This window comes from Symsagittifera roscoffensis, chromosome 3 (genome assembly GCF_963678635.1).
Source record: "Symsagittifera roscoffensis chromosome 3, txSymRosc1.1, whole genome shotgun sequence".
Classification (NCBI taxonomy): Eukaryota; Metazoa; Xenacoelomorpha; order Acoela; family Convolutidae; genus Symsagittifera; species Symsagittifera roscoffensis.
Genome location: NC_087064.1, coordinates 24,257,912 through 24,270,546, shown reverse-complemented (window position 1 = coordinate 24,270,546; position 12,635 = coordinate 24,257,912). Strand labels below are relative to the sequence as shown.

The 12,635-nt window shown below is 33.5% G+C and overlaps 1 protein-coding gene across 1 annotated transcript in view; it reads left to right on the top strand.

The window, feature by feature from the left end:
* The window catches only part of LOC134842485 (G-protein coupled receptor 54-like), a 201,155-nt gene that overhangs the window by 28,626 nt on the left and 159,894 nt on the right, over positions 1 to 12,635 (top strand). The window contains exon 2 of the mRNA XM_063858847.1: positions 9,403 to 9,571. Within this exon, the coding sequence (XP_063714917.1) occupies positions 9,502 to 9,571 (70 nt within the window). The 5' untranslated portion in view covers positions 9,403 to 9,501. The remainder of the gene's footprint in view (positions 1 to 9,402; positions 9,572 to 12,635) is intronic.

The following is a 12,635-nucleotide window of genomic DNA, read 5'->3' as shown; positions in this document are numbered from 1 at the left end:
AAATAAGTGTTGATATTCTTAAGAAGAATGATAAGACAATTAAGTTCCCGCAACATTAAGAATACATGGTGCCTTTCTTCGTGTTGCTTTTGTTATTTTTCTCTCAATAATTACTTAACAGTTTCTTGCTCTGTGTTTTTTTTTCTGAATTCAATCATTTGAACTAACAGTTTTTGTTACAGTAAAAGCACATTTGAATCAAATTTTCAAAAAAAAAACGTTATAAAACTTCTTCGTCAGTCGATCTATTTTTGTCTAAAGTTATATCATGCGCTTAAAAATGTTTCAAAAATAGCGCCAATTCAGTTTTGCGTAATATATGGTTTTAGAATTCGTTCCTTTGGTCCAGTTTTAGAAGATGGTTAAACAATTTTCCCAAAAAAAAATGTTTATTTTTTGTTGCAGAACATTGCCAGCATAAAATTTTTTTTTCTGCAGCAATAACATTACGAGGCCAATCTGTGCATTTTGTGCATTGTAAGCGGATTCCACAACAAGGACGCTCCCTTTGTTCTTCTTTTGTTTTTTCATTTTCTTTGATCGTTCCGACAAAATTGTAACATGTTTAAAGATTTGTCTATGGAATCCAGGAACATACAGACATAAAACTGTGCGCCTATCCAGTGCACAGTTTGGCCTCGTAATGAAAACCTGAAAACAAAACGGCTGCGAAGAACAAAACTGACAGCCCAAAAGCTGACTTTCTGGAAAATATCTTAAACAGTAGGACTAAACATTTCAATTGGCAACGAAAAAAATATATATATTTTTTGTCAGTTTTTATCATCAGTCGAAGTGCAAGTTTCTTAGATATGATTGAAAGGCAAACCCGACGGAATATTTTGGTTTTTCAAAAATTCGAAATCTGCATAATTTTGTGTAAATGGCGCCAGTGCAGTTTCAATAGTCCCGTTGGCGTGTTCAACAGAACTCAAGCTAAAATTGCGAACTATTTCACTGAGTCTTTCCAAAAGCTAGAAAGTCATTAACGCTAAATTACTGATAGAAAAAACCGATAGCAATTGTTTTTTAATTTTTTTTTAAAATTTTTCTTTTTGTCTTATAAAGACGCATTGATCATCTTGTGTCGTCATATTGTGAGGGCATCATTGTAAATTGGATTCGACGTGCGTCTAAACTGACGGAAGCCTTTGTAGTGGAATTCAGAGGCGTGGTGACACAATTTTGTTCTAAGTTTGAAAACTCAGCTAGACGTCGTAATGATTTTTTGCCAACTGCGACACGATGTGCAGACAAATTCAAAAAATAGGCACACGATTTTTTTGCAAACTGTTTCCTTGCGGATTGCATTTTTTTCAGTTTTTCTAAAAGTTAAGGATTTATGGTTTTCTTTTTTTGTTTGATGTGTTTTTTCTTCATCGGCTCTCTAAACAATTTTGCTTATTTGGCACTGTAGAACAAATTTGGTGTCTGCTTTCGACAGTTTATGCCTCTAAAAATGAATGCAAAAACGCCTTCAGAAAGTTTTAATAGGTGAACAAAGTTAAAGTAGCGGAAAAAAATTTAAAGCCGGGGCTGGATCAGGTGTTCTAGTTCTTAAAAGATCGATAAGCATGAAAGCTCGATAAGTTGTATATAAGCGTGAAAAACAAGGAGTGGAAAGTAATGGGACATTCGCTAAACACAAATGTGATTATACAGCTTGAGTTCATTTGTTACAATTCGCCCAAAAGCGGCTGAAGCCAGCTTATAAATGATCGGACTTTTCAGGTCTTCCAGCCTCAAGAGAGAACAAACAAACTTAGTCAAGGAGATTCGTCGAAAGTTAGGATGTATTATAGATCTTCTGTTTGTTTGGGTGTTTTGTTGACGTGTTTTGTCTAAATCAATCTTAATAAGCTTAAAAATGGGAACTTAATATGTGAGAGAAACATATTCATGTAAAGTAAGCTACCGCTTGTGAGATTGATAAAAATCAGGAAATGCACAGGATGTTAATCCCAGAATTTTTGAGAAAACTTTTCTAACCAATCGATTTTTCTAGTGAAAACAATTGACGATTTCTTTTGGCTTTAAATCAAATAAGGGCCGAAAAAGTGCCATTAGGTCCAATTGAAAGGTATGTCGAACATAATTATGTTATCGAATCATCATCTAAGCCCCATTTGGTCAAGCATTCAATTTTCTAATTTTTGACTAATTAAAAGATAATGTATTGAGGTATCCTCAACGCTTCCCATCAAGAACAACATTCATTTCGAGCGTGAAAAAGGACGACCAAAACTTTTTCAATTCACTCTCATCAATTCTTTTCGCAGTTAAATTTAGTCGCAACCCTATTTCATTGGTTACCCAGAGATCATGAGAACTTCCATTGTACAGAAGTGCTGGCTCTACTGGTTTCTAAAACGTTTTTGGCACAGTTGTCCATAAATTTCCTCATAAAAATTACTTTCTACGGATTTTTGATGGGACTGAACTAAAATATTTGACCATTATTTAATTGATTTGAAAGGAATATTTTAAGCACAGAATTGATTTTTCAACCATAAAACCTTTCCGATTTCTCGGGCCGCAAGGCTCTGAATAAGGGAAGTTTTGAATCAAGACCCTGATGACACTAGATTACAACTGCTCATGGCATTATTTACAATAGAAGCTCATTTTGCTTAGAAATCCCTATAAATTCTAAAGAAACAAGACTACTCGTATTATGGGGAAGCCCTGACTGCCTTTTAAGGTCTATTGACCAGTAAAAACATGAAACAAATTAAATATAAAAAAATGAAATGAATTTTGTTTTTTTAATTAAATTTTTGTGAAAATACTCCCGCCACACGCCATATAAAGTACAGAGTGATATAGATTTCGCTTCCATCAACAAATCGATTTGGCAAATAAGCTTCTTGTAACAAACTTGGAACGATTTCTAAGACGGATTAAATCTCCGCTTACCCCAAATTGGACAAAATGGCAATCGTTAACCCCCATAACTTTACGAAAAATAATCATAGGTGAAATGTTTTTTCAAATTTGAGCTCAAGACAACATTACCTTTCGAATGATATAAAAAAATTCTGTCAAAAATGGCTAGTTAAAAAGTCGAAAATTGTCTGAAAAAAAACCCACCTCGAGTACAAATATTCCGTTACTTTTGTATCAAAAGTCGGAACAATAATTGATGCAAGTTGGTTTAGCTAATAAACCATCTGCACCGCAGAAAAATACTTTCGAAATAACTTGCTCGTTGTAACCGAACTTCTTACGATGAGTGTTACATTAAAATCAGCTGAAAATTGTTTTTAATTATGAACAGAAAACAAATACCGCTGCCGGAATGAATCGAATATGCTCAGCATTTCATATACAGATTTGAGCCCCAGCGACCTAAAAGAGAGAAAAAGAAATACATACCATTGATTATAGGTTTTTTTCTTCAATAATTCCAAAGTTGTGAAAAAAGTTTTGTTGTTGATTGCAAGAAGTTTCCTAACTTGCTGTTCTAAAAAATATCAAATCGCCAGTCTTGCTTCTCCTTTCTTTCAGTTTTTTCCGACCAAACGGTTTTGAGGAAATGACAAGTACTAAAGATATTTTGGCTAAGGAAAAATAGCCCACAAACAAGGTCTTATTTTTTTAAATTTTCACGCAGTTTAACATCCGCATAACAGGCTGTTAGTTCCTAAAGCCAAAACCATTTGGCATTGAAAACTTTTTGGTCCTCAGACAACTAATGTAGTTAGTTTTTTGTCTTGGAATGCCAATACAAAATATCAATCTCAAAAAACGCAATTTTGTGGTCAAAATTTTCCAAAAAGCGCCTAAAAACGCCTTTTTCGGATTTTTTCAAAATTTTGCCTGCGGTGCAGAACATTTTAAGAAAACAGGGTCTTTTTACTGCTTTGGGAAAACCAATTGGGTCGACCTATAAAAAAAGGTCGACAAAATTATCAAAATTTTTTTGAAAATCCGCCCCCCCCCCCCCCCCCCCCCCGAGAAAATCCTACATCCGCCACTGGAGTTTTTTTTTGTCAGATTCTTCTGAAAAAGTAGGCACTGCCAGTGTAAGTCGAATCCCTGAAATGAGAAACGACAGCCGCTCTCTTTTTTCCAGTAATTGCTGGTATGCTAGTAGTGACTCGAAATTTCTAAGCTGGTTACGCACTATACTAGTTGCGGTAGTAAACTGTTCAATTAATGCTTTGGTTATTTATCCTACTTTTTTGAACAATAATTTTAAATATTTGATCTCCAAAGGTTTTTTCTACAGACAAAGTTCGACCTTTAACTAGTAATTTTTTGTATCATTAGAATGCTACTGTTGCCTTGAGCTCAAATTTTAAAAAAATTATATTTCACCTATGTTTAATTGTCGTGAACCTATGGGGGTTTAAAGAGCCCCAATTCATTTCGTGCTAACACGAGTAAGCGGAGTTTCAATTCCTCTTAAAACTCATTGTAAACTGAATTCAATCAAGCTCTCTGGTCTATTTATTATTGTCCCGACTTTCAAAACGAAATTATAGAATTTTTGTGCTCCGGTGGCCTTTTTTCTTCAGCCAAGCTTCGACTTTTTATCGAGCCATTTTCGACTGAATTTTTTTTGCATCATTCAAAAAGTATTGTTCTCCTGAGCTCAAATTTGGAAATATATTTACGTGTGATCATTTTTTTTAGGTTATGGGGTTTTAAAGATTGCCATTTTGGCCACTTTGGGACAATTAACGCGCGATATATTTTGCGCTATTAATGCGCCAGCGGAGATTTAATCCGTCTTAGAAATTGTTCCAAATTGGACGGAAGCTTATTTGCTATAATTGATTCAATACTTTGAGCGAAATTTATCAATTCATTCTTTAATGGCGTGTGGGGGGATGATTTTCACAACAAGTCCTAATTTAATTTTTTTTTATTACCATTGACTTTTTCATGTTATTGCTGCTCCATAAGTTTAAAAAGGCAGTCGGAACATTCAGGGTTTTGCCTTGATACGAGAAATCTTTTTTCACTTTTTAGGGAAAAGTTATTAAAAAAAACTTAAACCTGTTTTTTGTTTTGTTTTCTTAAATAAAAAATCACCCAACTTCTAAAAGCGACACTAATCTACATACCATAAAAGGCTGTCGGAAATTTGAAGGCTTCGTCCTCATACGAGCAGTCTTGTTTTTTCTTAGGCACTGAAAGCGTACAGGAAATTGTAAAACAGATCATTCCCTCGTCCATAACTATTGAAATCTGGCAAGCTAATGAGTCATATAATTTATTTTACGACTGAACATTTTACATTTGTAATTTAACGTTTAATATTTGTTATTGTTCATCCAAAACTTGAGGTTATCAAAAAAACTACAAAAACTATTGGTTGCCAGTTAAAAGGCAGTTTTACCTTGATATACGAGCAGTCTTCTTTTAATTATAATCGGCTCAATGATAAAGCTTACCATTTCTAATTTCATCTCAAAATGGGCTTCAAATTGGGACCAGATTTCAAACCATACTAATTTTTTTTTTATTAAAATTTTTAAAGCCCTATTTCAGTTCGGGAAAATGCCACGAGATTCAGCCAATTGAAAATTGAGACAAAGACACTTCAGCCAATTGAAAATTGAGACAACTCGGCCACAAAATGTCTCAATTTTAAATCGGCTGAAATTTATGGCGTATTTTGGCTGAAAAATTTTAATATAAAAATTTCCACAGTGTCTCCGTCTTAAATGTCTGAAAACGGTTGAAAAAATAAGTCTCTAAATCCCAGATTTAGATGAGAGGGCGTTTCAAACGCATTTTGTTAATATTCATCTTTTTTCAGGTTTTTATCGGAGCGCAAACTATGTTGTTAAAATAATTATCCCAATTTTTTAGCCTGATTGTGCGCTGCTTTTTAAATTTTAATTGAAGCAAAAGTTAATGCAATTATCGGCTCTGATATGTTGCTTTGTCATCCAAGAGATTTTTTATTTATTTTTTTTCCAATATCGGAATCTGAAAAAATACTGGTCCCAGAAATAACATTCGGGTTGAGTTTTTTGACTCTCTCCATTCAAATTGAGTCAAAATTTACTCGTTTTGTTTCTAGTTTTGGCGATTTTTTTCTTTGCGTAAAGAAGCTGTTTTTTAAAGAATTTTAGCCGCCGATTGCTGAGTATTTCACATTGGAAACACCCAATTTTTGTTGCCGAGTCTGGAACACTAAAGTTTGTTAATCATAGTCCAAACATAACGCCACACGCTTGGCCCGGGCATTAAGTAGTCTGCTGAGCAATTTCAGCTCAATGAAACATCAAATTGTTTTTTTGTTCCAATTTTTGAAGAAAGTGAGGAATATTAATGCTCGGGGTAGTTTTTTATTCAGACCTATTCTACAAACTTTAGTCTTTTGGGGCATCCATCTCTTAACCTGCAAGAGTCCAGCCGGATATTCACACCACTGCAGATACTTTTCACGAGTCTAAGCTGCTCGGTGGACCCGCCTGCCAGCATGCGGCTATTAGCGCAAAAAGAATTGAGTTTGCTCACTCACAGTTGCAACTAAAACTTAAACTGATACATGCCGCATCGAAGTGAGTAATTAATTTAATTGCGCATGCTAATCAGCACGCATGCAAGTTGCTATCTTCCCATTTTATAAATCTCAATTCCAGCGAATTATCCCGCACTGCAAAGTCTTTCTAAACTGAATTGTAGCAGCTAATTGGTTTTGTTAGTTCCATACACGACTCAAACTCCAACACTCAAATTTAAGTATATCAGCCTGAAATTCATAGTTTTTTCAATACTTAATTTAACAAAAACTATTCGGGACCACCTAAATGGCAGTCTAAACATTCAGTGTTTTTGAATTGATACGAGCTGACTTGTTTTGTGGTATATGCCAAAAAATGGCGGAAGTTGGATTTTGTTGAGAGCTTGAAATATTCTTGCTTTTTTATTTTCAATTTTTCGTCGCCTAGAAAACGCTATCTGTCATCTGGCTAGCCGTTTTTACTTGCTAATTAACCAGTCCTAATTTTTTGAAAAATACAGATGTTCGGAAATTAGAAAGAAAAAGATGATTATTTGTAAATAATCTTCTAAGCTTTGTGTGATAAAATTGTAAGTAATCTCCCATATTTAGTGGGATATAGAAAATCACCAATTTGCGAATTGTATCCAACGTTTCATTTTATCCCGGATCAAGGCCAATGACCTAATTTCAGATTTTTAAGATTGCATTCATTTTAATTCCGTGACCGAACCGTTCAAGGTCATTTACATAATTTCAGACGGTGCCTACGGAATAAGCTGTTTGCAAATTGTTTGAAATAGAATTGTCCTACGTTTTCTAACGTTTCTACAATTTTTCGTTCGAGTTGAAGTGGGTTAAAACTAAATTTTAAACTTAAATTAAGTAGCCTGTTTTTCTACGTGGTGTCCAGTGTCAAACTCTATCAAGTCTGATGATTTTATAAGTTGGGTTAAATCAAAATGACCAAATTCCTTGTGATCCGAATTTTTTATGGTTCATTGATCTACATGTATTCAAGAGCGATCTCGTGATACTTGTGTACCTCACCCAATTTAATTGACATACTGCTCATGAGTCATTGGTCAATCTCGTGTGTAGCCTTTGAGCCAATGCAAATAATAACTTAGATGTTTTGGATGGTACATTGGATTTTGCTTCGAACTTAAGATCAATTTCCGTAAATTTGAGTTACAACAATATTTACCTGGAAGAACTGAGTTCTTCCGGTTTGCTACTTAATCGACGCCTAAGACCAAGCTTTGCGTCAAGTTGCATCAAGCGTTGAGTTTTTGGGCTTAGCTCAAAATGGCTGTCCAGGATAAGCGCATCAACAAATGGTGTACAAGAAATTTTTCGTTTTTTTTAATGACTCCAACTTGTTTTACGGATCAACCGACCGTGCAATCTCCGCCCCCACCCCGATCCTAAGTGACCTACCGTAGAATGTCCTCCCCAAGCATGTATTAATTTTGAAATAATATGTATGCATTCAAACAAGCGCGCTGAATATGAAGCTGGATAATTTTTTCATGCCGAATAGCTATTTTTATCATGTTAATAGCGTCAAATATTAATCATAATTTGGTATACATTGATTTTTTTTGTTTAATTAGATCTCTCTTGACATCAATTTTGGAAAAACTGGTATTTTATCCCCCTAAATCGAGCTGGGGGATTGTACGGTTGATCTTTTTGAGTTTTAACTTTCTGGTGTACTTTTACGAGCTTCATAAAATTGCCTTCATCTTGTTAGTTCAACGTTTGTGATTTCGTTATAAGTTTTTTTGACGTCAATGCATTCCTTCATTCTTTTGTCAAAACTGCTTTTCCTATTTCCTATTTGCTTCAGCTCCCCTAGCTTTGTAGATCATATATAATTTTTTTCCACCCACTTTTTCAACATATAAATTTTTTAAATCTAAAAAAATTTGCCTTCATGCTCATTGGTAAGTACGAAGTTATAGATTTTGCATCTGAATCAGGACTGGAATCCGCACTGGAGTTTCATGGACAATAATCGATTATATTGTCATTTTATAGTCAGTATCCATGAAATTACAAAAGTAATCGATTAGAATCCACTTAAATTGGATTATATATCTTATATTTTTTTTATCAATAATATCCCTTATAATCTATTATATTCGATTATAATGGATTTTTTTGAGACGTTATTTGTGAATTTTGCAAGTTTAGCAAGTTATGTCCTTTCTTGCTTTGTGCTGTTGCTGCGAATTACGTAAGTAGGACATTTGCAAAACGGTTTTTAGTAAAAAAGATGACAAGAAAAACGAATAAAAAATCGCTAAGTAAATTCAAAAAAGTTTCAAGCATTTTTTCAATGTGTTTGCGAAGTTTTTGAGCTTTGAAGTTTTTGATTCACAATTTGGCGCTGAACTAAGTTTACTTGACTACGTTTCTCAAACTAGGTTTTTACGGCTTGAATTAAGCATAAATAAGCAATTGTAAGCCGACACGATCACCTAATTAGCTTTCAAATTTTTAAATGTCGCTCGAATCACGACTAAATGGGCTCTTATAAGATATATCACTCGACCCATTCCGATGATTATTTGTGGTACCTGATTTTGCGTGGAAAAAACAGAAAAAAACTAAGACACACCCGAATACAAAGTTCCTCCACATTTTTCAAGTGGTCGGAACAATAATTGAAGACAGCAATTATTTGTTTTAACCTGCCTGATTTGCGTATCGACCGTGCTCGAGTTATGTTCCGGCCAAAATTGACCCAACTTTGAAATGTTCCTACCGTGCCCGAAATGTTTTTCGAGTTAGTGCTCGACACAATCAATTCCCTTGTTGACTATTATTTTTAGCCAATCACTGACATCGTGTTTGACTTTGAAAGTCGGAATATAAAGAGAGAACCTCGCCCGTGCAGTTTTCAAAGGTAACTGGGCTTTATTGTGTTTTAGTATAGGGCCGAACACGGCTAACAGAAGAACTAAAGGCGCCAATTTACTACTGAAAGAAGTGAGCGGCACTATTTATAATAGTCGGGCAAACCAGTGATTATGGACCTTCAGCCGGCGTATGACTTCTTCTGTATAGTGTATGGCCTCGTCGGAATTCCAGGAGTACTCGGTATGCCTTTTTTTTTTTAGCTTTTTCCAAAAATACTATTTGCGTCAGGGTATTTTGAACACCTCTTAGTGTCTAAATACTTTTTTAATTTTTGGTGAGGATTTCTTTCACACTCCAGACGCAAATTTTGGAACAAACTTATTTACTTTTTGTCAGGTCACAAATTATAATTCCACTTCATTTAAATTTTAAGGCTGAACTTATAAAGTAATTGAGTCATTTTTGTTCCAACTTTTGAGGAAAGAGATTAAGGTACGTGACTCTGGTGTTTTCAAAAAAATTTGAAAAAAAAATTGCAGTGATGTTCGAGCCTGAAATCTATGTATTTCAAAGCGGGTGGACAGCGGCCTATCTATGTTTATTACAGCAGGCAATCTAATTAGTCAATTTATTTTCTAGCACGAATCAAGTTTTAAATATTTGTTTTCTTGATATTATTTCTTGATATTTGTAATTGCGACAGTCCAAAAATTATATTTTATCAAAGTTTCTTCATTTTTCCGCTTTTCAAAAAAAAATACATATATTCAAGGTCGGTGTGGTTTTGTCTCCAGACAAATTTTTAATGCCTTGAGCTCAAAGTTCATTAAATAATTTGCCTTTGATTTTTTTTGCAAAAATTGATATTTTGAAAATTGCCAAATCAGTTAATTTGGAATAGTTAACGTGCGATATATCTCATACTACTAACGCGTGAGCGGTTTTTTAATCCGGCTCAAAAACTGATCCAAATGAAAACAGGTATGTTGGTTATGTTCAGACTTTCGCTTGGAGTGTTTTTTCACCAGACAGTTTTTGAATTCGTATCAACTGAAACGTGTTGTTTTCTTGAGCTCAATTTGAAAAAACCATTTTTTTGTTTATCAGTTTTTGTAAAGTTATGCGGTTTAAAATTTGCCAAAACTTTTAAACGTATAGGTGGAGATTTAATCTGTTCTATTAATTGTTCCAAATTGGCTGTAGCAGGCTTATGTCATAATTGCCACGTTACTAAGAGCGCAATTTTAAACTTTAAAATTTACATGGCGTACAGGGGGATGATTTTAAGAAAATAGTTTGATTTTTTTTTCTTTCTGAAAAATTCAACAACTTGGTAACCGGAACATTCACGACTACGATAAACGTGGAAAATGAACACTTTATTTTCAAATCGTAACTAATTCGATAAAAAGGGTTTGTCATCTACCTTTTCAAATCAAAACTAGCATTGTAGACTTTTTCTGGCAATAACATTAAAAGGAACTGAAAACAGTTATCAGGAAAAAAACTAAAAATATCAAACAAATGAAAAGTTACAAATTAAAATTTAAGTGAACATTTTTTCCATGAATTTTCATCATAACCAGTCACATTGTGATTGTCATTAAAAACAAATTTTAAATGATTTTTAAAATTTACTCTAATTTTTCATTAACTCAAAATTTTATCTAAAATTATGCTTTGATAAATACTATTCCATAACTTAATTGATCTTTTGAAAAAAAAACTTTCAGTGTGTTCACCACAATGTCTTTCAGTAAAAACAGTTTTTACTTCTTGGGTTCAGTTTTATTGTTTTCAAATTTCCTTTTTCGATAAGCTGGCGTTCTGTTATTCCTAATTGTTCAAAAATTTTTAGAAAAAACTATTTTTTCAAATGGAAAATTTTCAGAAATATGGAAAATGCTGAAAGATGGTAAGAAAACTGTCTTCCGATTGGACGAGAAGTTAAACTTTGCACGGTCACACCTTGTTTTTATTGCCCAACTTATCTTCTGCTTCTCACTTGAAACTATCAAACTTGCTGAAATTCCGAGTAACAGAACTGCTGGGTAGTGATGGTGACTATTGACAAGTGTATTCATTATTATTTTTTGTTTTGATTGGAAATGGCTCTCTTTTGATTGTAATGTTTTATTCGACAACTCGACAAAAAGTTGAGCTTTATTTGCCCACAGTTTTTTTCGTCGTTTGAAACGTTAAATCAAACTTCTGGTCAATCAAAATTTTAACAATCTTCATATATGTTCAAAAAAATTAATTTAAGACCTGTCCGTTTTGGGTTTGAACTTCTACAGTTTAGATGGAAGACACTTTTATGTGTCCTGGTAATTTTCCAGTTTTTCGGTAATTTTTTCAAATTTTAAAATGGGACCCTGGTAAGGGCAAAACCCCGATTGTTTTTTTTGAGACAAAAGAAAAAATGTTAAAAACATGTGCTGATGATAAAAATGATAAAAAAAGTTAGTCGATAAGAATTGAAACAATTGCATTTAAAAGGGCCAATTTTCAAAGGAAACGTGATCAAGAATTGCACTGCATAAAAAAGCATAGGATAGACCGTAAACAGTCATGAAAAAAGTTTAATGTCGACTTTTTTAAATAAACAATTGAAATTTACATTTTGCTCAAGCTCGTTGATCGCAAATACAACGATTTTAGGTGAGAATTAAAAAAAAAGCATTTCGTCATGATAAAAGAAAAATTTAGGTTTTCAGTGTCGATACCAATCAACTTATTGCGCGCAGTTAGTTGGTTGCTGAGTTTAGTGATTGAAACTCCTCAAAATTTTATTGGAAAAGTGAGTGCTATGATTTTGTTGTCTCTAGGGATGGTTTTGTGGTTAATGACAAGAGAGTGTCATTTGGTAGATTTCAGTTCTAACACGAACTGTTATGATTAACTGTCAATTCAAGTTTCGGATAATCTTCCTTCAGGTTCTAAAAGTTGAAATATTTTTTTTTATAATTGGCTGATTTGTTAAATTCATCTTTTGTTCAAAATCATCTTCAAGATTTGTTCAAAGTCATCTTCAAAAATCAAAGCAGTTGACATAATATTTTTAAAAAATTCCAGATTTGCTTGGAAACTTTTTAGAATTGGTTAAAAACAAATCAATTATTCGAAAAATATTCTGATAATAATTGATAACAGCATAGAAATATACAGCCATATTGTTCCGACGTTCGTAACAAAAGTAACGAAGTAATTGTGCTCGGGTGGGTTTATTTTTTTAGACAAATTTCGACTTCTAAACTAGCCTTTTTCGACAGAAAATTGAGACTATATTTTTTGCGCTATTAAC